General features: G+C 49.3%; 11 protein-coding genes across 11 annotated transcripts; 6 read left to right on the plus strand and 5 right to left on the minus strand.

The window, feature by feature from the left end:
- Positions 1 to 19: 19 nt before the first annotated feature.
- On the plus strand, positions 20 to 4,805 carry LTR64_004210 (uncharacterized protein; the record flags this gene model as incomplete). Its single annotated transcript, XM_064898557.1, has 2 exons — positions 20 to 1,946; positions 3,346 to 4,805. 2 exons carry the CDS (start codon positions 20 to 22, stop codon positions 4,803 to 4,805), a joined length of 3,387 nt encoding a protein of 1,128 aa, XP_064754514.1.
- Positions 4,806 to 5,034: 229 nt separating this feature from the next.
- On the minus strand, positions 5,035 to 6,839 carry LTR64_004211 (uncharacterized protein; the record flags this gene model as incomplete). The annotated part of the gene is made up of 2 exons (XM_064898558.1): positions 5,035 to 6,654; positions 6,711 to 6,839. The coding sequence occupies 2 exons, from the start codon at positions 6,837 to 6,839 to the stop codon at positions 5,035 to 5,037; spliced, it is 1,749 nt and encodes a 582-aa protein (XP_064754515.1).
- Positions 6,840 to 7,700: 861 nt separating this feature from the next.
- On the minus strand, positions 7,701 to 9,107 carry LTR64_004212 (uncharacterized protein; the record flags this gene model as incomplete). Its single annotated transcript, XM_064898559.1, has 2 exons — positions 7,701 to 9,026; positions 9,072 to 9,107. The coding sequence occupies 2 exons, from the start codon at positions 9,105 to 9,107 to the stop codon at positions 7,701 to 7,703; spliced, it is 1,362 nt and encodes a 453-aa protein (XP_064754516.1).
- Positions 9,108 to 10,107: 1,000 nt separating this feature from the next.
- LTR64_004213 (uncharacterized protein) lies at positions 10,108 to 12,017 on the plus strand (the record flags this gene model as incomplete). Its single annotated transcript, XM_064898560.1, has 6 exons — positions 10,108 to 10,663; positions 10,717 to 10,814; positions 10,865 to 11,142; positions 11,193 to 11,309; positions 11,360 to 11,484; positions 11,533 to 12,017. 6 exons carry the CDS (start codon positions 10,108 to 10,110, stop codon positions 12,015 to 12,017), a joined length of 1,659 nt encoding a protein of 552 aa, XP_064754517.1.
- A 523-nt stretch (positions 12,018 to 12,540) lies between these two features.
- SPP1 (COMPASS (complex proteins associated with Set1p) component) lies at positions 12,541 to 15,012 on the plus strand (the record flags this gene model as incomplete). Its single annotated transcript, XM_064898561.1, has 2 exons — positions 12,541 to 12,632; positions 12,684 to 15,012. The coding sequence occupies 2 exons, from the start codon at positions 12,541 to 12,543 to the stop codon at positions 15,010 to 15,012; spliced, it is 2,421 nt and encodes an 806-aa protein (XP_064754518.1).
- A 953-nt stretch (positions 15,013 to 15,965) lies between these two features.
- Positions 15,966 to 16,715, plus strand: LTR64_004215 (uncharacterized protein; the record flags this gene model as incomplete). The annotated part of the gene is made up of 2 exons (XM_064898562.1): positions 15,966 to 16,535; positions 16,587 to 16,715. The coding sequence occupies 2 exons, from the start codon at positions 15,966 to 15,968 to the stop codon at positions 16,713 to 16,715; spliced, it is 699 nt and encodes a 232-aa protein (XP_064754519.1).
- Positions 16,716 to 16,785: 70 nt separating this feature from the next.
- On the minus strand, positions 16,786 to 17,482 carry DAP1 (Dihydrodipicolinate synthase; the record flags this gene model as incomplete). The annotated part of the gene is made up of 2 exons (XM_064898563.1): positions 16,786 to 16,842; positions 16,934 to 17,482. The coding sequence occupies 2 exons, from the start codon at positions 17,480 to 17,482 to the stop codon at positions 16,786 to 16,788; spliced, it is 606 nt and encodes a 201-aa protein (XP_064754520.1).
- Positions 17,483 to 18,340: 858 nt separating this feature from the next.
- Positions 18,341 to 20,023, plus strand: LTR64_004217 (uncharacterized protein; the record flags this gene model as incomplete). Its single annotated transcript, XM_064898564.1, has 1 exon — positions 18,341 to 20,023. The coding sequence occupies one exon, from the start codon at positions 18,341 to 18,343 to the stop codon at positions 20,021 to 20,023; it is 1,683 nt and encodes a 560-aa protein (XP_064754521.1).
- Positions 20,024 to 20,279: 256 nt separating this feature from the next.
- LTR64_004218 (uncharacterized protein) lies at positions 20,280 to 21,071 on the minus strand (the record flags this gene model as incomplete). The annotated part of the gene is made up of 1 exon (XM_064898565.1): positions 20,280 to 21,071. The coding sequence occupies one exon, from the start codon at positions 21,069 to 21,071 to the stop codon at positions 20,280 to 20,282; it is 792 nt and encodes a 263-aa protein (XP_064754522.1).
- A 974-nt stretch (positions 21,072 to 22,045) lies between these two features.
- On the plus strand, positions 22,046 to 22,591 carry LTR64_004219 (uncharacterized protein; the record flags this gene model as incomplete). Its single annotated transcript, XM_064898566.1, has 2 exons — positions 22,046 to 22,379; positions 22,413 to 22,591. The coding sequence occupies 2 exons, from the start codon at positions 22,046 to 22,048 to the stop codon at positions 22,589 to 22,591; spliced, it is 513 nt and encodes a 170-aa protein (XP_064754523.1).
- A 930-nt stretch (positions 22,592 to 23,521) lies between these two features.
- Positions 23,522 to 25,545, minus strand: LTR64_004220 (uncharacterized protein; the record flags this gene model as incomplete). Its single annotated transcript, XM_064898567.1, has 3 exons — positions 23,522 to 24,237; positions 24,286 to 24,668; positions 24,716 to 25,545. 3 exons carry the CDS (start codon positions 25,543 to 25,545, stop codon positions 23,522 to 23,524), a joined length of 1,929 nt encoding a protein of 642 aa, XP_064754524.1.
- Between the last annotated feature and the right edge of the window lie 9 nt (positions 25,546 to 25,554).

The following is a 25,554-nucleotide window of genomic DNA, read 5'->3' on the forward strand; positions in this document are numbered from 1 at the left end:
CAACACCAACTCGTCCACTATGCCTCCCAAACGCTCGACTCGCTCACGATTAAAGGACTATCTTGCTCGCAAGCAGCCGAATACTCTCAACAGCCCTATACTCATCGACTCTGAGCTGATGGAGTACGCGACCTTGGAAGCTCGCCTGGCTTCTTTTGCGCCTCCCACGAAGCGATCGAAAGCAGGATGGCCTCACAAATCTCCATCACCGCAGGACCTGGCCAGAGTTGGATTTTACTACAAGCCAACAGCAAGCAAAGATAATTGTAAATGCTTCATGTGTGATCGCCAGCTCGATGGATGGGAGGAGGACGATGACCCGTTGCACGAACACCTCAAGCATGGCTCTGACTGCGCGTGGGCATTGCTCATGTCTATCGACCAAGAAACCGCGTTTGACACGTCCGACATGGAGGACCCGACCTCCGAGCATATAGCTGATGCGCGAAGATATACTTTCGAAGCAATGGGCTGGCCCCATGAAGGAAAAAAAGGTTGGGTATGCAAAATTGAGAAGATGGTTGAAGCTGGTTGGCATTTTGCGCCTAATGTCGAATGCGAAGATTACGCCAGCTGCGTTTATTGCAAGCTCTCCCTAGATGGATGGGAGCCGAAAGACAATCCTTTTGAAGAACATTATCGACGAAACCCAGATTGCCCGTTTTTCTTCTTCGCAGGCACGACCGCGCCTTCCAAGAGATCCAAGGCGAAGAAGGGAAGAGCTTCCAGAAGTTCGAAGACTTCGAGAATTTCTACCCAATCTAACACAACAGTGCTTACGCAAGCTGACGAAAGCACTGGTATCATTGAAATACATGGTGTTGATACTACTTTGGAGGACGCTGTCGAGGACACCATTGCCTCAATACAATCAACCATGTCTACAACTGCTACCAAGACGAAAAGGAAAGCTCCCGTCCGTGCTAAGGCCACGGTATCGAAGAAGGCCAAAACTACTAGGAGTAAGAAGAAAGAAGAGGAACTGGAGTCGCAGCCTGTTACTCAAGAAGCGCTGCAGGAGAGACAAGAGATTGCGCAGGAGAATCCCAAGCCTAAGAGATCGCGGACCAAGAACAAGCAGCCGACGCCAGAACCTGAACTAGAGATAGAACCCGAGCCACAACCGACGTACTACGAAGAAGTGACCATAGATGAAAAGCCCAGCCGCGGAAAGTCAGAACCCAAGGAACGACGACGGATATCGAGAGCCGAGTCAAAACCCGAACCTTCACTTACAGAGATCGACCCTGCAGACGAACTCGAGCCTGAGCCGGACATTGTAGCAGAAGAAAAACAGTTTTTACATGCCGAGCCTCAGCAGCAGGAAGAGGAGCCTTCTTACCCTGTTCTTCCACAAGAGACACCAGATGAGGACTACCAAGATGCTGAAGAAGAGCCTCATGTCAATGAAGGTGATGTTGCTACACCACAGCCGGAAACGGGTCCGCCACATAGGGAAACCACACCCATCCCAGTCAAACAAATTAGTCCCCTAAAAGAGGCTACGAACCCACCTCGTTCTGTCGTCCCGCTGGCTCAGGTCGAAGAGTACCAGGAAAGGCGTCGATCGTCCAGAACGTCGAAACCATCGCATCGTGTATCCAAAGGTAAAGAGGCACAAACGAAGCAGGCGCCAATGTCACGTTCGCCCTCGCAACCGTCTGACATGGAAAACCGTCCACCTGGTGCCTTTCCAGAAGAGGTGAGATCCCCTTTATCATCGCCTGGTATGCCACCACCACAATGGACGCCTGTGGACATTGAGACAGTGCTTCGGCAAGACTCCGGCGAGGACAACGGTCTTTTTGAAGGGGCATTGAACGGAAGTTTGTCGGAAGCTGAAAAGAACATGACTGTGCAAGAATGGATCGAGAATATTGCTAGTCAAGCAGAATCCAAACTCAGTGCTGAAGGCGAGAGAGTCGTCAGCATTTTTGAAAGGGAAGGTAGGAGAGCCTTGACTGCGTTGGAAAGTATTCAGTGTGTATAACGTGATTTTACCAAAGATTAGGTCGGGCACTTGATCTGACAAAGACGAAAATACAGCGACGGCGTTCGAGATTACAGTATAGGGGAATACTTGACACGGACTTCTTAGTACCCATAGACCAGTGAGTAGCAGCAGAGACCTTTTCAATGAACGGTGTGATCCGGAACAGCCAAACATGTGCCTTCAGCAGCTTTGGAATGATTGAGATGGAGCGCCTCTGACTTACAGACTTCCTGAACCGAATGGAGGGCGCGCGATTCATAGCTATTCCACTGTGTCCGTCTGGTCCGATGCAGATCACTTTGGGTTGGATATCAAAAATTGGACACATTCCCACGAATTTTCGTGGTTGACTGCGCTTGAAATCAGAAGCATACTTTGATGTCGCGGTTGCCGCAGAGATCTGGGCTGATTTGAAGCTACACTGGTGAGATCGACGCTTGATGCCCTTGGTCACTACCAAGATTGTTGACATTACAATATCTTGTGAGTCTGAGGTGATCGTCAAGCCAGGAGTGGAGATAGATTTCACTTTCGATCCGTCATACCTTACTACGAAGTACAGTTATATACTATAAACATATCTGGGTGTCAGCCGCTCATGGCCTACTCTTCATTACGACAACACGGATGGAAAGAGTGTGCAAACTATAACACAACCATTTTATGCTAGAAGTAGATCCTCTTTTACAAGATGGAGCCTGAAAGAGCTGGTTACGTTTAAGTCGAGGAAACAAGCTTCCACTCATCAAGTCGCACAAGAACTTACCGTCGCCAGTATCAACTATCTAGCATAAAGTTTGATTCACGAATTGATCAGTCGTGCCTTGCTTGTAGGCAGGTGACTTGCGCCTTGATATCGCACAGGACTCACAGCGACGGAATCCGAGCAAGATTACCACCCAACTGGCTAGTTCACAATCGTCGAGTGGTTTCAACAACCACAGCGCCAAGGGAAATCACGAACTCGAGGATAGATCCTCTTGCAAAGTATCCGATTCTTATGACTAGCGAGAAACACGAGGTACTCACTTGACCTGTGTATTGGCGGATTACGTATCAGAAATTTCATCTACCAAAAAACACGACCTTGCGTATGCTCTCCTGTATTGCTCAATACAGCGTGCCATGCGCGGCAGCTTAGAGGTCGTCTCAGTGAGCTTGTGCGAAAAGAGCCACCACTCTCCGGGCACGCCCCGCGCCCCAGCTTCCTAGAACTCTAGGTCGCATCCGCGTGCTGAAACCCGACACGTATTTGGGTATTCTGTTGTAATCGTCTGTTCGTTTTCTACAAATGATGATGGCTTCATTTATGTCCTTTAATGCTTTCCATGCCATATCTGTCTAGCTTACAGTTGATGCGATGGAAGTCTTCTTGCCGCGAAAACGGCGTAAGATCGCAGTCGAGGCCAATAAAGCCGTTCACGTCGCTGTGCAGCAGGACGAGGAACAAAGCATAGATGAGAAGTTGGCGATACTATCGTCAATTTTCGAAACAACATCGCCCGCAACACTACTGGCAGCACTGTTAGATTGTGACGGCGAGGTCGAAAGAGCGACAGAGCTTCTACTGAACACGAATTCATCACTTTCTCAGCAACGAAAGACGTCTACTCACCAAGGCATTCAATCGTCACTGAACTTTGCAAAGTCAGCTTCCCAACGCAATATTGCCAATCAAAATACCTCGGAGAGTGCTCCGAATACAAGACCGCTGACCAGAAAGGGAAAGACAGTTGTCCTGTACGAACCAAGTGAAATTGCAAAGTACACCCCATGCTCCATCATCCATAACTTTCTACCATCAGATCTGGCAAACGACCTTCTTCGAGAGCTCTTACCCGAAACAGAAAGCTTCACCTCCGCAACATTCCGCCTCTTCGACAACGTAGTCAAAAGCCCACATACCGCCTCGTTCTACGTCGACAACATTGCAGAAGCGGAAGCACAGAAATCAGCATATCTCTACAATGGCAGCACTCTTGACGATGTGCGAGAGATCATGCCTGTTATGCGGCAGGTCAGCAAGCCAGTAGAAGAGGCTATTAATGCTGAGATCGGGAAACGTGTTCGAGACCATTATCCTGGTGGAAAGAAGCTGAAATATCAGCCGCCGCTGGGACAGTGGAAGCCCAATGCTGCATTTGTGAATTGTTATGATGGAGGGAGTCAAAGTGTAGGATGGCATACCGATCAATTAACGTATCTCGGTCCTCATGCTGTTATTGGCTCTCTGTCGTTGGGTGTGCAGAGAGAGTTTCGTATTCGGAGAATCGTGCCAACTCCTGATACTGACGGACTCAGTCCGGCAGAGGCTGAAAAGCTAAAAGAGGAAGCAGCGGATCTTCAGGGTCAGATTTCTCTGCCTCTACCACACAATAGCCTGTTAGTAATGCATGCGGAGATGCAAGAAGGCTGGAAGCACAGTATCAGTTCTGTCAGTATTAGTAAGAGTATTGTACCACATCCTATTGCTCGGAACAAGAGAGTCAATATCACGTATCGCTGGTATAGGCCGGAGTTCGAGCCGAAGTATACACCACGATGTAGGTGCAAAGTCAAGGTAAGGAAGAAGAACGAGAATGGTAACGAGGTAGAGATCGAAGAACGTATTCCGACCGTCTTGAAAAGCGTTATGAGACGCAAAGAGACACTTGGGAAGTATGTTTGGATGTGTCAGACACAAGGACGTGTGGATATGGACATCATAAACGAGAAGGGCTCTAACCATGACGGTAAAGGTTGTGGGTATTTTGAGTGGGCTGAATTCGATGAGGATGGCGTGCCTCTATCGAGCAATGGAGGGTCAAATTGATACAACGAAGAATCCCGACACGCACGATGGCTCAATCAAAAATGATAAACGCCCACGACATGGTCTCTATCAACTGGGTTCAAGTCACAGATTTTTATTTCGCTGTTCAATCGTTGCGAACCAATGGTTTTTAAACTCGGCTGTATTTTCCGCCTTGCCGGCCAAGATGCTCGAAGGACTAAGCAGGTACCAACACCTAGCGACATCCTCCAACACAAAACCTCACCTTTTACCTGTTCTTCGGAGGAAGCACTGTTGGAACAGGGGGCCTGCTCGTCGTTCTCGGAAGCTCAGGCACAGGAGTGGTAGGCACACAACTACATGCACTACTGACCTGAGCAATAACATCCGCTCCATTGGCGCCACAGGCTTCACTGGCGTACGCCGGAACGACACGCTCATCATCAATCTGCCTGACCAAGAAATCTCCGCAAAAGTCTTGGCTTTCTTCAAGACGTCCTTGAATGCTGCTGGCTCGGAGTGATGTCAAGCAAGCATTGGACTCGCAAACTGGTGGTTTCGGGCATGTCTTGCTGGTCATCTTGACCACAAACGATCCACGCTCGATGGTATGGACAAAGATGAACCCAGATTTGAAGTAGGCATAAGACGACCACGAACCGAGGAAGGCGACGGTACCACCACCTTCGTTCTCGTCGTCTTCTGGGTAGATGTCAAAAAAGCCAACTTCACATATGCTAGATCCTGATGGGTCTTCTGTGATCGAGCTAATGTCTAACATGGTGAACCCATTACCATAGTTGCTCTGTGCCAGGTATGTTGCGTTGATCACATAGTGATTGTGGTCAATTGAGCGAGTTTTACCCACGTGGTAACCGCTGTAGTGTGGGTTCTCAAGATCGCGAATATCGAAGATATGTGTCGTGGGAAGACCCTGACGCATTGGTCCGACATCAGCATCACGCTCGTCGAATTCGTCGTTCAAGAAGATGTATTCCTGGTTCATCTCGTCGTTGACAACACCTTGGTGAACGTATTCTGCTCCAGGGAAGCTGGTGATTGAGATAATGTTAGTCGTGTTACCAACCTTGTCTGTGACATTGTAGATCGTCAGAGTGTCTTCGTTGTAGCCATAGCAGATGTCCATGCCCACGTATCGTGTGTCAGGTCCACGGTAGACTAGGCACTGAGCGTCGTGGACATAGCCGTCACCAGCAGCACAACCTGGGCTCGTCGGGTTCGTGGGATCGGTCATATTGAGGTAGATCAGCCCACCCCGGCATGGCAGATCACCCCTCACTCTAATGGTTGCATTGCCACCAACAGATCCAGCAGCGATGGCATAGTTCAGTTCTTCGTTGACGACAATGTTGTGGGTACGTCCAACGGGTAGCTCGTTCCAGTAACCTGTCAGGTCATCTTGAGTGAAGTTCGTAGGGTTTGCTGGGTCGAGGTCGAGAAGTTTACGCATGTCAAAGACCTGGACACCACTGTTGATGGCCTCCGATCCGATAACAGCATAGCCTCTAAGAACACGAATCTCTCTCCATTGCGAGCCGACAGGATCGTAGGGAGGTAGACGACCCAGATACACTAGTTTGCCTTCACTGCTGATCTCGGCAAAGGCGGTGCCATCAAATTGACCAATGGCAACGAATTCTCGTCCAGTATCCGAAGTCCACCCCCACGAGGAACTTCCTCGACCAGCAGAACTACCCAAGGCTGAATGTGGCAAGAAATGGTACAAGTCGATCTGAGAACAGCGGAAGGTGTTGTTAAAATCGCCTGGAATCGCTGCAGCGAACCCATTCTCGCATTTGGTATAGCCAAGCTCGGGATATTGACTGCTCTCCATCTGACCTGCAGCGATCTCGGCGTCCCATTGTGCCTGCGATATTGGTAAGCTTCAATGAGGCATAAAAGTCGTGGCGCTGATTTGTATACCATCTTGATGCCCATAATGCGTGCGTGTACAGCCCCAGACGCATATTCTTCAGCAGTTCCTAGCATAGCTGCTCTGCTCGTGCCTGCAACGGCCGAGCAGAGGGCAGCAACAAGGCCAAAGCCAACCATGGTGGAAGGACTAGCTCGCAGTAACAATGTTCCCAGACGGCGGTGGACGTCCGTTTTCAATTTCGAGACACAACTACAAACATATCTGCGGACCAGGAAACAGCTCGATTTATGAGCTTGCGAGCTTTACTCACCTTCCTCTTCCCGTTGGTGTTTCTCATGGCGGATACTATGATGGGGCGTCATGGTTCATGTGCTTGAGTTGCACAGTAGACACGATAACAATGTTTGTATGACCTGAGTGGGTAGAGGCACCATAGAACAGGCTTGGCTAATGGTACCCAAGACACATGGTGAGTCTTGGCCTTGGCGCTTTCAATCGTCCTCCGAGCAGCGGAATGCCTGCAATGTCGTCGCTGAGAAGTCGTCACAATCCTGGGCTGCTCCGCGTACGGAGTATTCGTTGGTCCTATAACCCCTCCTTCCTGCACTCAGGTGGGGGCTCCGTCCTATCTCTTGGCCAAAAAGCAGGGAATGTAACGACTGCTCTTCTCCGGCGTAGAGCGCCGTGACTCGGGTTGTAAACACTAATTTGTGTTCATAACATTCATGCAAGGTAAAAGAAGACGACAATTACATGCTGCTCGAGCAACTGTTCGATCAAATTTTTCGCTACTGATAGTTCCCTGGAAGATACCAGGGCTCAGTCGGTGTCAAGTGACCTTGCTCTCATGCCATGTTCTAATTATCCCGTTGCACTCACTGCTAATTAGTGTGTAAGCTCCATAATTGCAGTAAATTATGGACAATTCTACGAGCTCGCGAAGTATTCTTCTCGCACATCTAAGTTCTCTCCAGGAACGGCGCGAGTATGTGGCCTGTTTGCCGAACTTGTGGTCTGGCTGAGTTACCTCAAGGTCATTAGTTATTGCGTACCACTGGGATCTCCACAAGCTGTAAGATTTTAGTGCTTCGAGCTTGAGCGGCCCTTCGCACAACTACAGTAGTTGTGGGTTCCGGGGCATCGCTGCTAGTAGTCGTAGTATCCGAAGTCGTGGTTGCGGTTGTGGTACTGATGGTCGACGCAAACGTTGTTGTGGTCGTAGAGCCAGTGGTTGTCGAAGTCGAGGTTAAGTCACTAGTGGTAGAGGTAGAGGTCGAGTCACTGGTAGTAGAGGTTGAGATCAAGTCAGTGGTGGTCGAGGTCGAGGTCAAGGTCGAGGTCGAGGTCGAGTCACTGGTGGCAGAGGTAGATTCGGATGTGGTGCTTGTTAGAGACTCGAACGATGTCGACGTAGACTCAGCGGAAGTTGTGGTAGTTTCAGAGGAAATTGTTGTGCTGATGTCGGAACTCGTTGAAGTTGTGGTTGGTTCGTCGAGAGTGCTGCTCACGTCGGAGCTCGTGGTACTCGCAGTCACAGTCGCAAAACTCGATGTCGTGCTGCTTTCAACAGGCTCGATGCTGGTAGTACTCGTCCTGGAAGTGCAGCTAGTGCTCGTAGTACTCATTGAAGTCGCAGTACTGGTAGTATCAACTACACTAGTAGTTTCGATAGTGGTTGTAGTGCTCTCCGGCACAGTCGGTCTTGGAACGACCAGGAACTGCCCAACTTGGAGGTTATACCAGTTAACACCTGGGTTGGAAGCGCTCAACATGGAAAACGAGATACCGTAAGTTGCTGATATAGCATTGCCGGTATCTCCAGCGACCACAGTGTAGATGGTACTCCCTGAGCTTTCGTCGCCCTCAGAAGGGATGTTCAAGACTTGACCAATTCGAAGATTGTACCAATTGACACCAGGATTAGCAGCGCTCAACATCGTGAAGGAGACACCGAAGGCTGCCGCTATAGCATTCCCTGTATCTCCACTGATGACAGTATAGCTAGTGCTTCCCGTGCCCTCGTCGTCCTCACAGGGAATGTTCAGAAGTTGTTCAATTTGGAGATTGTTCCACTGTACCCCCGGGTTAAGAGCCGAGAGTTGAGCAAACGAAACGCCCAAGCGAGCTGCGATACGGTATCCCGTATCTCCTGCCTCAACGATCCAGGTGCTGTCCCAGGTGCTATCACGCTTCGAGAGGTAGCTGGAGCCGGACCGTACTGACGCTGTTTTCCGTAACCTGAAAGCCCATTTTTGAACTCCCGATTCAACTACATGAGCAAGATTGCCACCTGTCATGGCTATGTGCTTCGCGTGATCAACAGGCTTTGCATAGCTCGTTGTGCAAAGCAATATCAGGCAAGACTAGTTCCCGTTAGCCTCCTCCAGTGATTGTAAGGGCTTACTCACTAACGTCAGCAGAGACAGATGCATTTTGGGCTCCATGTTGATATTGCGGTGTTGAGAATGGCTTGTTCGATTGAGCAGCTCCTGGAACAGAAAATTTCGTATCTTTAAACACTCATGCGTGGCCATGGCTCATTCCCAAGTCACGTAACGCGTTGTGAACGCGTATAGCAGCATTCTGAACATGCGTGGTGGTCAGAGCACCATGAACATACTTTCAGATGGCTGTAGGGCTCATGGCATCACAATTTACAGATTCCTTTGAAGGTCATGATGTCTGGCGAAATCCTAAGATCGACCTTGGTCGACGGCTTGGAATTCGTGCTCATCTGGCTCGACGGCATACATTTGTATAGCTACAGTAGATATTCGCAGGTCTTCCTACAGCACCGAAAACTTGGCAATGTTTCATAGGAATCAAACCAAGCGTACAAGTCGCTCTAGTTAAATCGGATCGCCACTGCCTACCCAGCTTCGTGGCTGCTAGCAGAGGACCGCGCCTGCCAGTGTTGAAACTCGTGACCGGGTATGGAAAGGGGGCGGGTGTCTAAGTTTACGTCATATCCAAGAACGTGGCTCCTCATGCCTGCAGCACAAAATGCAATAACTCGTGCCCTCTCTTGTCCAAGCAATTTCCAAGACTTGCTTTACCGAATTTTGTTGCAGACCACCAGACAGTTTGCTGGGTGCCAAGTCAGCTTCTGCCGCCTGTAGAGACGCCATCAGCCATTGTCATGCCACACCCGAGGCTTAGCAAGCCGGTTCCCACTGGACAACCTTATCACTAAAGTCGCTATTCGAGTATAATGCTTACTTAGCGCAACTTTGCTGCGTGTTGTTGGCGCGCTCAGCACGATGAAGTCATCCTCGATGGCCATCAAGACGTGTGGAAGGCCATGCCACATTCCAGACACATAGATAGGCAGATCTCTTGGTATGTGCTCGCAAAACTTCTTGTTTTCGTGTGCTTGGTATCTTGTCTCTCTTAAATTGAACCTTACTTTTATGAAAAATCTTGACGGTCTTAGCTTTACCCGGCATGTCTCGTGCTTCTAGCAGATCATCCACAGTTCGTGGCGAAGAGTCGTCGCATTCTAATATTGAGCCTGGTGAAAAGCAGAAAGCACTAGGCGTTAAAGGGCCTGAGCTTGCTGCTGGTGGAGGAGACATTGCGAAGACACAACGTCCAGATGGTCGAGTCGAGTTGATAGAAGATGATCTCGAGGAAAAGCTCGGTTATGCTTATCCTGAGTGGAAGAAATGGCTTATTTTGGTCATCATCCTATGTATCCAGACCTCAATGAACTCGAACGCCAGTATGTATGGGTCAGCTAGCGAGGGAATTGCCGAGAAATATGGGGTTTCTGAAACGAAAGCCCGCCTCGGTCAATCTATGTTCTTGATCGCTTACGCTTTTGGCTGTGAGTTGTGGGCACCTTGGTCTGAAGAGTTGGGTAGATGGCCGACACAACAATTGTCGCTCTTCCTGGTGAATATTTGGCAAATCAGTTCAGCCTTGTCCCCCACATTTGGAGGAGTACTCACTTCGCGTATCCTTGGTGGTCTCAGCACTGCTGGAGGCTCTGTCACTCTGGGTACGTTGTGCTTTGTCGGCCCGTTACTGTAATGCTTACCAAACAATGTACAGGTGTGATCGCGGATCTGTACCATCCTGAAGACACAGGTTTTCAGTATGCGGTTGCGTTTGTGGTGTTGTCGTCTGTTGGAGGCGCTCCCATCGGCACAGTAAGCACAGTTCTAACCTTGTCATGAACCAAACAATTGACTTGGACAAGGTCATTGGTGGATTTGTTACGACATACCATGCTAATCCAGCCTGGGTTTTTTGGGTCTTGCTTATTATGGGTGGAGTCGTTCAAATTGTCCACTTCTTTCTTGTACCAGAAACACGAACAACCATTATTCTGGATCGAGAAGCGAAGAAGCGTCGTAAGAATGGCGACAATGTTTGGGGACCAAATGAGCTCAAGGAGAAACGCTTCAGCTCGAAGGAAATCGGACTAATCTGGTGGAGACCATTCCAGATGTTCTTCACTGAACCTATCGTTCTTTGGTAAGTTGCAGCACCAGTCCACGTTGGCAAATTCTCGCTAATAACCATAGGCTATCGCTCTTGAGTGGTTTCAGTGACAGTCTGATCTTCACGTTTATGGAGGCATTCACGCCTATATTCGAGCAATGGAATTTCAACACCTGGCAAATCGGCCTGTGTTTCCTCTCGTAAGTTCGACATGAATGCGTTGAATCCGGGAAACTGACCACGGGCATAGTTCGATTATCGGATATATCATCTCGTACTTTACCTACTTGCCTGTGATATGGCATCACAACAAGACGAGGAAGGTTGACCCTGACAAGCTATCTCCAGAAAGTCGGTTGTGGTGGCTGCTATACCGTAAGTTGGCATCTTGGGGCAGATGAGCATGGCTGACCAGACGTAAAGTTGCGCCATGCCTTGTGATCGGTCTGTTCGGCTTCGCTTTCACGTCCTTCGGGCCACCAGAGGTCCACTGGATAGCACCCCTAATCTTCACCTGCATAATCGCCATCGCCAACTATGCAGTTTACAAGTCGTCAATCGACTACATGATCGCAGCATACGGACCATACGCCGCTTCTGCGACAGGTGGAAATGACTTGGCTCGAGACTTCCTAGCAGGTGTAGCAGCCATATATGCTCACTCATTCTACGAAGTATTTCCAAGTGAGAGGTGGCATCTGATATATCCAACAATGATTCTGGGATGCTTGGCCGTGCCGATAATCATTCCAATCTATGTATTCTACTACAAAGGAAAGTCCTTGAGACTCAAGAGCAAGTTTGCCGTCGAGCTTGAGAAAGCTCGTCAAGCCAGGCTCGGTTCGAAGAGAAGAAAGTCGACTGTGGGTGATAAGTCGGACGACGAGAAGCAACTTGAGACGGCCTAAGAATTGTTTGATACGTATCGCGCATAATATAGCGTCATCGAACGTCGATAGCATCCGTGTCTAGAACTTTCTGTTTTCATCTCATGAGTAGTAAGTCAGCAAACAGAGTACAGTACCTCAGATAATCCGGGCACTCCAGCAGCAGTCGTTGTTGTATGGTAGCATATGCATGCATGCAAAGTAGCAGAATAGTTGTATATTATTTATCAGTAAATCGGTGGAAAGACTTAATCGCCGGCAATACCTCGGATCCAGGACGCGATACTCAACGCGCTTTCCTGTACAACTGTGAATCGAAACTCAGTCACCATCGACAGCCTCGATGGGCCACTGAGTACAGCAGTATCTTGCACAGCGTGACAGCCCTCGAGCCAACGAACTTCGTGTCACTTGCTATTCAGCGCATTCATGGACCAAACACACCAACATCTTGAGCTTGCGTGCTAGCAGGCAGGAATCGTCCTTGATTCCGTCTGTGTCTTTCGCTACTTATTCTGTTCATGATAACATTCCGGTCGCCAGTATGTCTGCCTTTTCAGTATCAGATCTTCTGAATCCGGCTCCTGCCTCACGCCCGGCTTCTCCCGGAATGCAGGACACATTAATGCACGACGAGTGAGTTCGAGTCAAAGGAGAACTGAGTAATCTTGCTAATTATGTTCTCAGTCCTTCAACCACGATCGCAGGCGACATGTTTGCACCTGAGCTGTTCCATACAGATTCGATGTTGGATGGTCCTAGTATATTCGATCAACAAGGCATGATACCCCTCGAGCAAAGCTCTTCTCCGGAGTTCCTTCGCAAGGATTCAGTAATCAGTGACATACTGAATGGTGCTGATACCCTAATGGAGGACATTGATTTGTCTATTGATGCAAAGAAGAAGGATAAAACTCCAAGACAGCGCGAGACGGAAAAGCCTAAAGATACTCGACATTCATCCAAGAATGAAGGACAGCACACAGATCGAAGATACCTTTGCTACATCTGTCACAAACTCTTTACGAGACGACGGTCTGTCCGGGATCATCTCAACAAGATCCATGGCGAGAAAACTTGGGAGCCTCAGAAAAGTCTAGAAGTTGTCGTCGAGCCTCACTCGGGAGAGCCGATTGAGCCTATTGAGGACATAATCGCACGAGGTCCTCCACCACCTCCTAAGTCGGTCAAGACGTCTAAACCGTCGAAGGATGAAGCAAGTAGCAAACAACCCTCTGAGGAGAAAGAGCCAGAAGATAGGGTCGGAGGAGACGAAGAGGAGGATGCGCCTTTGATCTTGCAAACACAGAAAAGTTTGCACGATGCGAACGACCTGCCTGAGAGTTTGATTGCACCTGAATCCCTCATCCAATTTGAACCTGAACCTGACAGCAACGAGACACGACCGGAAACTGTAGAGGTTGAGACTGAGAGCAAGACAGAACCAGAAATCCAATCTATCATACCACCTGCACAGCCTCCAAAGATAAAGAAGGAGGAGTCGCAAAGGTCAGAATCAAGACCTGTGTCCGTTGAACCTATACAGTCTATACCTGCACCTCTAATAGGCAAGAAAAGACCACTAGCCATGACGAAGAAGGGCACTGCAAAGGTCAAATCTGCAACTCCATCGAAGCGGCTCAAAATGACTGAGCCGGACCGAACCCCGACCAGGTCTCCTAGCGTAACGCCTGCGCAAAAGACTGGCAGCAAGCTGAAGAAGATTGCCAACATCGCCTCACCCGCCTCACGCGCAAGCTCTCGTCAACCATCACCTTCACCCACACCTTCGGGAGCCACGCCCGCCAGCAGTAACGATGATGGAGAAGTCTTCTGCATCTGCCGAAAAGGCGACAACCACACCTGGATGATTGCTTGCGATGGACCTTGCCAGGAGTGGTATCATGGAAAGTGCATCGGTATAAGGGAAAGAGACGGTGAGCTCATAGACAAGTTCTTCTGCCCTTACTGTGCTGAGAAAGGTTTAACGACCACATGGAAGAGGATGTGCAGAAGGTCAGACTGCAGAAAACCTGCAAGAGTCAAGGATAACCCTCCCAGCAAGTATTGTAGCGTTGAGTGCGGAAGGATGTTTTTCGTCGATCTCCTCAGACGAGGTGATCCTGACGCACACGCTTCCAAAGATGGCCAATTCATTGTTGAGAAGCAGAAAGCAAAGAAGGTACGAAAGAAGATCAGAAGAAATCGCCCTGTTGTGGCACATGTAAACAGTACTAGAACACCTGTTACGGCAGGCAGCAGGCCTCACACTCCAGCATATAGTGACGAAGAGAAGAGCGAGTACGAAACAGACACATCTCTTGACGACGACGAGCTATCGAATCGTGGCGGTCCCCTGCGCGCAGGTGAGGTCAAGGCTCTACTTCAGCAGTGCAGGAATGTCGCTTCCTGGCGCGAACTGGGGAAGAGGATCGACAATACACCACCTCGCGACATGGACGAGAAAGAACAGAAAGTGGTTTTTGATGATTTCGAACAGGCAAGGATGAGGACGATTAAGGAGGAGCTTGCGGAACTAGGTAACAAGCTTACTGCTCTTGCTGAAAGAGAGAAGTTTCTTGAGCTAATCAAATCTCGGTCGCAAACTATCGCTGATGACATCAAGAAAAACAATCCGAAAATGAAATCTGCGTGTGGCTACGATCCAAGATGTGCTTGGAACGATGCAGAGTTCTTGCAGTGGTATGAATCAGGCGGAAAGGAGATAATGGCAGGCGGGAAGATCGGACCGCCTGACGACGACGCGCGCACAGTTGATGGCATCGACAATAGTGAGGATGATGAAAAGGCTGCTACCATGAAAGGTGGTGTTTGTGTTCGCAGCAGCTGTACTAAACATGGCAGGACGTGGCAAAAGTCACAGCTTGCAGAATTAAGATTCGAACAGGATTTGATCAAGAAGAAGCAGGATAACTTGATGCAGCAAGAGCAACGCATCAGGAGCAGGGCACAGATTCGTGGGCTTGAACTTCAAGGACCTACTATTGTTAGCTAGAGGAATATATTCATTATCTTTCCGCTTGTACACGAAATGCTCTTTCCAGAGCGCTATACATTGGCTGCGACCACTGGCACTCGAAGAAACATGCGTATGACCACTTCTCGAGCACAATCATCAGAACGAATCGTGGTTATCCACAGTAACATCGCGCATGACGATCTGCACAAGCACTAAGCTAAAATAAGCTAGAATATCCAAAACAGCAATTTACTCTTTGGCCCCCATCTTCATCTCAGCCTATCGCATTGAGTACAAGTACAAGTGAAATGGTAGGGCGCACATCGGGACTTGAATATGTCTTGTTAGTGGCCAGTAAGTGGCTTAGCTATTGCTTATCAGTGCTTTGGACAAGATGGATTGCCAGATTATGCTCCAGTAAGGCAGAGCTCGAGTTGCAGAATGTAGGATACGAGTGGATGGTGAGACTTTGGGAAAATGGCCTGGACGCTAGAAAGGGAGGGTGGTGAATCTTGTAATATGGCTTTGATCAGTAGTAGTGGGATGGCTGAAGTGAAGCGAAGAAACAACTGATCCTTCTAATTGAATCTCACGAGGTAGTCGGTGTCTGTACACAATACTATACCAAGTTGAAGAAACGTACCTCAGCAACGTAGATATGCGCCTAACTTCAGCACTTTGCTACACAACAGCCCTCTTGCTACCATACGTCAACGCACTATACACACCCAAGGGTTCTGCATGCGCTGTAGAATGTGGGACGAAGGCGCAGAATTTCACGGGTACAGGCGACCTCGTCTGCCTGGATACAGCATACAGCGATACTTCTAAGGGTGTCACTCTCAAGTCCTGTATATCATGTCTATCGAACAGTACTTATGTCAACGACACGGTCTCGTTCGACGGGAATGCGGATCAGTATTGGTTTTTGTGTAATTGAATTTTGGTACCTCTTCTTCACAGCAGTTAACTGACATGTTCCAGGGCACATGAAATACGTCCAACAATATTGCCTGATCGACACTCCTCAGACGAGCGCCGCCTCCAATTGTGCCGCAAAATGCAACCTGGCAGAAGATGCAATGAAGACGTCGTGGATTTACAATGGTGTGCAGAATCAGTATAATTACTGCAATTGGAACTCGTCACAGTACACGCAGTATGCGGGGGATTGTGCTCAGTGTTTGCAGGGACAGGAGAATGGTGTGATAATCGGCAATTTTGCAGACACGATGTATCGTGCGTGTGAAAAGAAGCCTGATATTGCGAATGGACAACTGGTAACCACGGCGCGTGCTCTTTTCGACTCTGCTACCCTGGACATTGCGACGGCGACCCAAACACAGACAGGAACATCAGCGAATGCTACGGCTGTAGCTACGACTGGTGCAACAACAACGGCGGCATCTCCTGAACAGTCCCCAACACAGTCTAGCTCGAGGCACGGGCTGTCGACAGGTGCAGCAGCAGGAGTTGGTGTAGGCATTGGTATAGCTTTGGCGGCACTCGTTGGTGGCGTCATCTTCTGCATTCGACGCAGACGGAAGGCGGCAGGCACGGTAAGAATGAGCGATGGGGACAAGGTATCTCCGCCACAATATGCAGCACAGGAGTTGGACAGCGGAACTTATCGGTCTGAGCTATCGGCGGGCGGGAAAGGTCAGGAAAAGCCATTCTTGGTGGAGGCTGGGGATGGCCGACTGCCTGCGCAAGAGCTTGATGCAAGCGGGAGATATTGAGCAAGCAATTATAGAATAGTCCTGTACAAAGAGCCTTGATCGCAACCGTCGTGGCTCGGTCCAGCAGAGCTCACATGCCATGCACTTGGTTCTTGTTGTACGCAACCAATTTGCCCACAACCAGGTACTAGATCGTATTAGCTTGCTTGACCATAACTTGCAGCTAGGCAGCTAGGCTACCAGCTGGTATGGAATAGCATGAAGGTCTCCGCACTTACCTTCTCATCGAACCTCTCAACCCACCCCTGCAGATTCTCCAGTTGGTCCGCACCGAGGTCTGAGCAGTCGTCTAGTGGTCCATCAAGGTTCTTGGTCAACATATCTTCATCGAAACTCTGACATGCCAGTCCCCTCGTCGCATCTCGTCCTGCGAAATTTTCATATGGACCACCCGGGCCGTAAAAGTTCCTGCCAGAAGTGACATCGTGTACTTTTCCTTTCACTGCCAGATACACTTTTCCATCAGGGTTCAATGGAGGATTTGGCAGACCGTTGAACTTCAGTAGGGTTCGTGGTGTGAAAGTCTGGAAGACTATAGGCTGATCTTTGTTGACGTGTAGGGTTTGAGATGCTGCGTTGTATGGACGTATCAGGCGGTAGTAGGTGAATGTGAGGAGGACGACAAGAAGAGCGACGTTGAGTGGTGTTACGGTCGATCCGAATTGTTCTCTTACCCCCGAGCGATAGGCTTCGAGTTGTGGTGACAAACCGAGATTATATGGATCCAACGTCGCGGAAGCGACTATCGAAGATGTGACAACCGACATCGTGCTCGTTGTGAGTGTCGTGGAAGAGGATTTCACTCAACTTCTTCGATATAGACTTGACAGTGTTCTGTGGAGAGCCGACAGTGCTGGAGGGCAGGTGCAGTTGGCTGAAAGTCTGTTTGCCTCGTTTGCACAAGTCTCTTGCCAGCACCATGAAGAAGAAGAGGAAGACATGCTACGTCTTGAACCTACTTGTACACTACTTCTGGTTGAGGTTCGCTTTGCTGCCGTGGCATTGTGCTTTATTGTTCACTTTAAACCATCGACAGCACTGTTTAAAGTCGAATGGCGTGGCATTTTCTATAGCCCCTCTCACATTTGAACAGTTCTAAATCATGAGCTTGCCGCCCTCCTGATGCAGATATCTGGTCAATGACTGAGAAGGACCTCTTGCTGACTTGAGAAAGCACAGCACTCTCGATATGGACACACCACTAACCCACGCATTATTCAGCTCTTGAATCTGTAGGGCGTGCTCCGAGTCTTCCATGCCTCGAGGCGATATGGCCATTCCAGATGTACGAGATGTCTGTCCGTTGGGGAAACACAATTTGCCGGCCAGTCACGCACCCACTTAATAGGTACCAGCCTTTTCTGCTACACGGTTCTTCAAGTGGAGTCGACGGAATTGAGCCGAGCGTACATGAATCACTTATCAATTTGCAACTGAAAGGCATATTTTCCGGGCTTCTTAAAGAGTCACCACGTATTGCTTAAGTTAAGCTCAATGCCAAATCTTCTTGTATAACATGGATGAGATGAGGCACGACGATAGTGGCAGTCTCAATGACCACTAGCTGACATCATAGCAAGCCACGACTGATTTGACCCGAACGAGATCGACAGGCCTCAGAAGCCATGGGACAGTCTCACGACACAGCAAAGCCTGTCAAGCAGACCACTGCAGGAGCCGAAGAGCTTCCTCAAAGTCGAGAGCCTACGCTTCATTCTCAAGTGACCACACCAGAAGTCTTATTTGGTCATCCTGTCGAGCCCTCAACCACAACGCAATCTAATCCATATGGCTGTCGGCCAAAGTGTTTCGCCAGCACATTCTCAGAATGTCTCTTTGTCATTACCACAAGCTTCGCTATTGGTCAAACCGCTGTTCTGACGGGTGCGCTCATGGTGTCCACCGCCCGAATCCAGCAAGGACTAAACATGAATAGTTCTGAAGTTACTTGGGTGGTAGCCGGGAACTCCTTGACTGCAGGATGCACATTGTTGTTCTTCGGTAAAGTTGCTGATCTGTTCGGAAGAAGGTCTCTGTTAGTATATAGCATGGGTCTCTTCACAATTTGCATGCTTATCACCAGCTTCTCTCAGAACGCCATCATGGCTGAGATCTTTCTTGCACTTTCCGGCCTCACCTGCGCATCTGTTGTGCCACCAGCAATTGGAAAATTAGGAGCTATTTACGAGAAACCGTCACGACGAAAGAATAGAGCCTTCGCTTGTTTCAGCGCGGGCAATCCCATAGGGTTCGTCGCAGGTGCCATTATTGGCGGTATCGCCACAGAAGTGGCATCTTGGAGAACAATGTTCTGGACGATTACGGTTCTTTATGCATCCTTGACTATGGTCGCCTGGTTCACAACACCTCAGGACTCCGAACAAGCGCTTGGCGGCTTGAACAAGGAGACCCTGGCTCAGATGGACTGGCTTGGAGCCCTACTTGCTGTTGCTGGTATTGCATCGTTTGTCGCAGCCTTCACTCAGGCTCCCGACGCCAGCAATGGCTGGGGCACACCATATGTGATTGCGATGTTGGTTGTGGGCGTCCTCCTCATGACATCATTCCTATATTGGCAGTCCGTCTTCAAGCATCCTCTGATGCCTCTTAGGGTTTGGCGCGATCGCAACTTCTCCCTCCTCGTCGCTTCGTTGTGCTTGATGTTCTATGGATTCAACAGCAACTTCTTCTGGTTGGCACTTGGTTGGCAACGAGCCTACAATAATTCGTCTCTAGAAGTGGCAGTGAAGCTGCTTCCAGCTGCAATTGGTGGAATGGTCGTGAATTTTGGAGTGGCGCTGGTGCAGCATAAGGTCTCTAACAAAGGCTTGTCGATTTTCGCGGCTTCATGTTCGATTGCTTCATGTGTGCTATTGTCAGCCACCTCAAAGGCGATCTCGTATTGGGCCCTTTCGTTTGCAGCTCAGTTGTTTGCAGTACTTGGCGCCGATATTGCATTTTGTGTCACAAACTTGTACGTCATGTCGTCACTTCCACCAGCGCAACAGTCGGTGGGTGGAGGAATTTTTCAAACTGTGATTCGGATTGCATCGACTATCGGCTTAGGAGTTTCGACCACTGTCTTTGCTGCAGCTGGAGGCAGTACTGAGGTGTCTGTCAATGTTGCATGGCGACCTTATCAAAGCGCTTTCTGGGTCGGTCTGGTTGGCGCAGTGATTGGTTTCTGCTTGACTCCTCTCTTAACAATTGGTAGGCAGGGTCACCGGCAGGAAGCAAGGAGTGTAGCTAATCGAGATGGTGGTGACCGCGCCGTTCAGACCACAGAGAAAAAGAGCACAATAGTCTGAGATCCTTTTGAAAGACAAGAAGTCGTAACACAAAGCCTCCCTTCGATCGACTCTTCCTATATTGAGTCCTGCTGTATGCCTGAGCAGATTGTCACTCTCCTATTAGTTGAAAATGATATGGTCAGCTGAAGTAATCGTGCCTCAGAAATTCTCTCATTCTGTACATCAACCACAGCTGAAATGTTTAGGTACTTCGCTGTTCTCAAGCAACTCTGAGGCACAAATCTCACCAGCGACAATCACTCAAGACATCTCTCTATCGAATTCTCATGCTTGCCTCCATCAACCTGACCGACTCAAGTACCTGACCTTGGACCACAGCAATAGAATAATTCTCACCATCTTGTCCCGTAGCATGGACCAACACATTTTCACCATATCCGCAGTCTCGCTCATCGCCAGCGACCTCCTCGTACTGAGCAAAGCTTTCCCGAGTAATGCCGTCCGCTTCGACGAGTAGAGCATCGAGGGCCAGCTTTCTAGCTTCCACATATTTCTCGAACACACCCTCGATACTATAAATCCTTTTCGCCTCACCCTCGGATCCATCATTGTAATTGGTGGTAGTCTTCACGACATAGTACAAGCCCCTGCAGATCCTGCCATCCTCGAACTGGTGCGTCCACTTGGCGTCATTCGCGGTAGTCAGCAGACGAACTTGAAAGATAGTTTCATCTTGTGCTACAGCATGAACAAGGAGACCACTTTGGTTCTGCGCTGGTACCTTTTGAGCTTCAAAGAAAGCGGGAGTCACGCCATAGGCTTTGAAGAACTCGCCTTCGTAGCCAGCATCGAATAGAGCGCGGTGGCCAGCAGCTCTGGCGAGAGGTACCGAGTCGTAAGTGCCGACAATCCTCAATCTCTCGACTTGCTGGTTAGGATCTTTCGCTCCGAGGTGAGAGGATGTGACGAGGATATGGTATATCTCGTCTGAGGCAGGCGGACCATCTGTGCCCTGAGATTTCGCGTCTAACAAGTCAGGGTCGGCCACGTACTTTTCGTAAAAACTGCGGTACCATGATGGGACTGGTCGTGAATGTGCAAGCATGACTTCTGTGTTCTTGCTGAAGGGTCTCGGTTCGTGGTCCTGAACTGTGAGTATCGCAATATGGCTCGATCACCTTAGAAAGATGGATGTTTATAATGCTCTGGGGACAGGTAAGGCAACGCGGGACATTCACATTTCCAAATGAGTCACTGCCAGGGCTGTGAACAGTAACTCGCAGCGGAATACGCTCATAGAGGGTCATACTCACTCCAACCGTGGTGTTGTGCCACCAAGATTGAGGTGGTATGATTTGTGCCGGGACACTTCGGCTCTACTGGCCACGCTTCTTCAAAGGCATTGCTCGTAATGCTGTTGCACTAACCCGCCAGCTAAAAGCCTAGAGGATAGTCAGCATAGCGACACAGTACAGCCTGATGGGTCGTATAGTCTGTGCAATCTCTCTACAATAGTATAGTTCGTGTTGCTAGTAGTACTCTTCGAAGGTGAAGCGTGGCCAAGCCCCGGAAGTCGCTCGATCTAGGCACTTTTGCCAAGCTCGGAACACGCCGAAGAGACAACGTCTTTGGCCTCGAGTTCCTCATCACACCACTACCAGTGGCAACAAACGCATCTCTTCAGGCAGCTGATCTCTCTGGGACAAGAGATACGCAGGTCGATCTGGTTGCTCTCACATATCGATGAAGCTGATTATCAACGCTTTTCCCCTCGGTTTCCCGCTACCCATGAGCTTGGAGCTTCACAATTTTATTGTTCGCATGTGATCAAGTGTTGAGTGATACCTGGCTGAATGCTAAACTTGTTTACACGTGAACATTGAACTCCTCGTGTTTCTGTGCTGGTACCTTCTTTGCGAACATTCTCCGGTTCAGACAAAATGTCTCACAAGCATATAGGCATTTCGTCTCTTACGTCCTCGCCTCGTGCTAACATCACTAACCAAGTCCAAAGCAAAACGAACACAACACCAAAGCAATCGCCATCCAATACCCAACACCACTTAAGCACCAGCATAAATGGCTGATCGCAGACCAATCCAGCTTGGAGGGCATTCGCCTCCACCATTTCGACCACAAACACCAGATCCCCAGCACGAAGCTACAGTGGTCCGCCAAGGATCTCTGAAACGAGCAGAGAATGCGATCAAAGAAATCTTCTTCGGCAACGCCAAGGTCAAGCAGCACGCCATCGACAAGCAGGTGCAACAAACACAAGAGCGAGAAAGGCAACACAAAGCCAAAGTCCTAACGCCTCCAGAAAGTCCTAGCATCGAAGATATGCCTCATATTTCTCTTGGTTCAAGAAGTCCCAGTGTGGAGGCTACTGATACAGACAGAATCAATCACAACGGTATGGGTGATGATGATTCTTTCGGCTGGCCAGGCTTGGGAACCTTCAAAGGTTGCAGCATGCAAGGAAGGCTGGGAAAGCCGACGAACCCACCGAAGAACAAGATGGACAGGCGAAGGCTGTCTGTCATGCGAGATGCTATTGATGAGGCTGCTGGCGAGTCGTATGGCTGGCCCGGCTTAGTTGAGTGGTCATCATCGAACAAGAAGTAGCGGTGAGGCACGAGGAGATGTGCTACGAAATTGCAAGAAATGGTAATTATGTGATGGTATTAGTCAGACCGACGTTTACGTAAATCTTATCCTCGTCGAAATGCCTGTATGCCACGGACAAGAATACAGCGAAGGTATTACGGATATTCTACCGCTGCTGCAGAGGCGGTGTCATAGACGCACGCCAGTGATTAACAGCTTCGCACACATCTCACCTGTCACAAACTCAAGTCTACGACAGCATTCTGAATTCTACGAGAAACTTCATCTCGACGGCACGCGCAAGTCTTGAGGAGTCCGCCTTCGATCCACTGGCACAAGGACTTACTCGGTTTCTACTTTCGACAGCACTGCAGGCATATACTCTATAACAACAGCATCGACCGATAAGTATAGCAGCTGGGAAAGCCTACGTTGTCGCTTACATCAAATTGTCGTAAGGTAGCTTGTTTTCTCCTCTGGTCTCCACTGAGCAGCAGGAAGAATTCGACTTCAACATGCCGCAGATAGAGATTTACTCAAAACAAAACGACTTAAGATGGCGACCTGGCCACAAGGCCGAAGCTACGATGTTCATGTTATGCACTGAAAAATGGCCAACACAGCAAGTTCGTCGAAACATCACATTCTTGACCTATATAACTTATTCAGATATATGACGCCTAACACTAGTAACACGCTAAACTTTTTACCATTCCACCACCAACGACCTAGCTATCCCAAAATATACATAACTTAAAATGTAGTGCTTACTCGCTCGTGGTATGCCTCTACTGAGTGAGATTCTGCAAACAAAATCAAAGAAACACAATGTGCCAGTCATTAGTCATGTATCGCCATAGTATACTCATAATCCTGCTCCCGAACGTCCTTGCTGAAATAATGAGATAAAGACTGTAGTGCGCTGGGAGGTGAATGGAACCGCCAATCCTAGTAGCTGGTCCATTCACAGATGCAGTACGATTCGAGATCGCCGACTACATCTCTTTCGTCGTCGTAGTCTCTGCCTCGTAGAAGTCGTCGTGCATTGCTTGTTGCGGTGGCTGACGACGTGGTATAGAGGACTTCCTCGATACATATTGTCGGTACGGTCTCGATGGGTTCTATCGACCAGTCGTCGAGCACCTGCATCATCTGACAGTAGGGCTTGACATAATCTTCGACCGCCGGATCTGAGGGTCTACGTTTCTCGACCATCTTAATCAACTTTGGATAGTTCGAGATATTGGCGGCGCTAGTTTCGTAAGATCTTTTGTTCCAGGTTGTTGGTGATGCAGCTGCACCAGCATAGGTAGGACCGTAAGCGGCGAAGGTGGTTGGTGCTTGCGTTGGCGAGGTTGCCATGGTCTTTTCTAGCATAGCCACTCCTGAGGTTGTACTTGCGAGGAGAGTGGCTTTTGTGGTAAGCGAGGTTTGACTTGTCGTCCATTTCTCGAGTTTATGTTGTGTGGTAGTGCTCTCAGGCTCGTTAGGTGCGGCTTGATTGATGTATACGAAGAACTCGTTGATGGTCGAGTTCCAGAAACAGAACCAGGGTTTGTCGGAAGGCTTGAGAGGCGTCCCATCGTAGGACGCGATGCTTCTGGCAACCACACGAGCGTCGACACTACGTTTTTCTGCTGGTGGCACAAGTGCAGATTCAGGCACTGTACACGTTAGCAAAAATGCAGGTGAGAGCTGATGGTAGAACTTACAAATAGCTAATTTGTCGAACAGAACGGAGAAGAACATAGCCACGCCCCAAGCTCCGGCATCCTTGTCTTGCATGGGCTGCAGCGGAAATGAGGTGCCATTGAAGTCGGGGGGCTGAGGGCCATATCTGAAGTCCTGAGTATTGACAGAGAAGTCGGCGAAGCTTGCCATCATCCTGTTTGATGACTCGTTTTTGAACACATTGACGCCGATATAGGCAATATCCATACAACCCCATGCAGCACCCATAGTATCGACGTTGGGTATACATTCCTTGACTTCGTGAGATTGGTTGAATGGGATCTGAAATTGGCCAGTAGGTAAAGGCGAAGCTTCAGGTCCCAGTGTGGTGGGGATGGCGTCCAGCCATATAGTTTTGACGGCACTAGTCATGTCAGCCAAGATCGACGCAGAAAGAGAGAATACACCCACCCATTAGCATATGCTCTTTGTGCGCCTTGACGGTTGCCAATGACGCCTCCAACAATACCACCAATAGTGGCCGAGGATATTACGATAGCAATGATCGCGAGCAAACCCCACAAGGGCAAACCAGCGATCGTGTGCCTTTGTGCCTTATCTTTCCAACTTCCTCTCCACCCCTCCTTCCGTGCTCTTTGATCTTCGGTTTCCTCGATGAATTGTTCTCGGGGTCGTAGTAACGTAGTGGAATCTGCAGCAGATGGTGGAGCCGGTTGTGACGCTACCTCCGATGTATGGGTGGAAGCACCTGCCGTAGCTAATGACCTTCGAGAATTGAAGCGTTCCATGTTACCCTTTGCAACAGTGTTATCGGCATACCGGGTATACGGGGGCAATTGCTCAATGTGACCATCTGAACTAACGATATCTCCAACATCACTCCTCGAGCCTCCTGAAGAGGATTGGAAATTCGTACGAGGGAAGCCAAGTGGTATGCCATTCGATGTAATATCTTCGTCTTCTCCTTCAGGAGTTGTGTTTTGTGGGTATAGCTCATATGGATGCGCAGGGCCACCGTGTGATACGAACGGGGTTTCTGAACCAGGCGCAAAGGTCGACCGACTTGCTATGCTAAACGCTCTGGTCGTCTGTGGATACATGCCATATGGATGGCTAGGTGCAGTGGGACCACTGTAAGGACTCTGCGAGCGAGGTATTGTTATTCGACTTGCAGAACTCAACGACCGGCCCAGTCCACCTTGTGTCGTTGTAGGCACATCGTCTATCATTAACCTCCGCTTCGCTACTGAACCCCGAATCGAACGAGATTGTGAGGGCATTCGGTCGAG

Source organism: Lithohypha guttulata, assembly GCF_036872675.1.
Source record: "Lithohypha guttulata strain CCFEE 5908 chromosome Unknown scaffold_3, whole genome shotgun sequence".
Classification (NCBI taxonomy): Eukaryota; Fungi; Ascomycota; class Eurotiomycetes; order Chaetothyriales; family Trichomeriaceae; genus Lithohypha; species Lithohypha guttulata.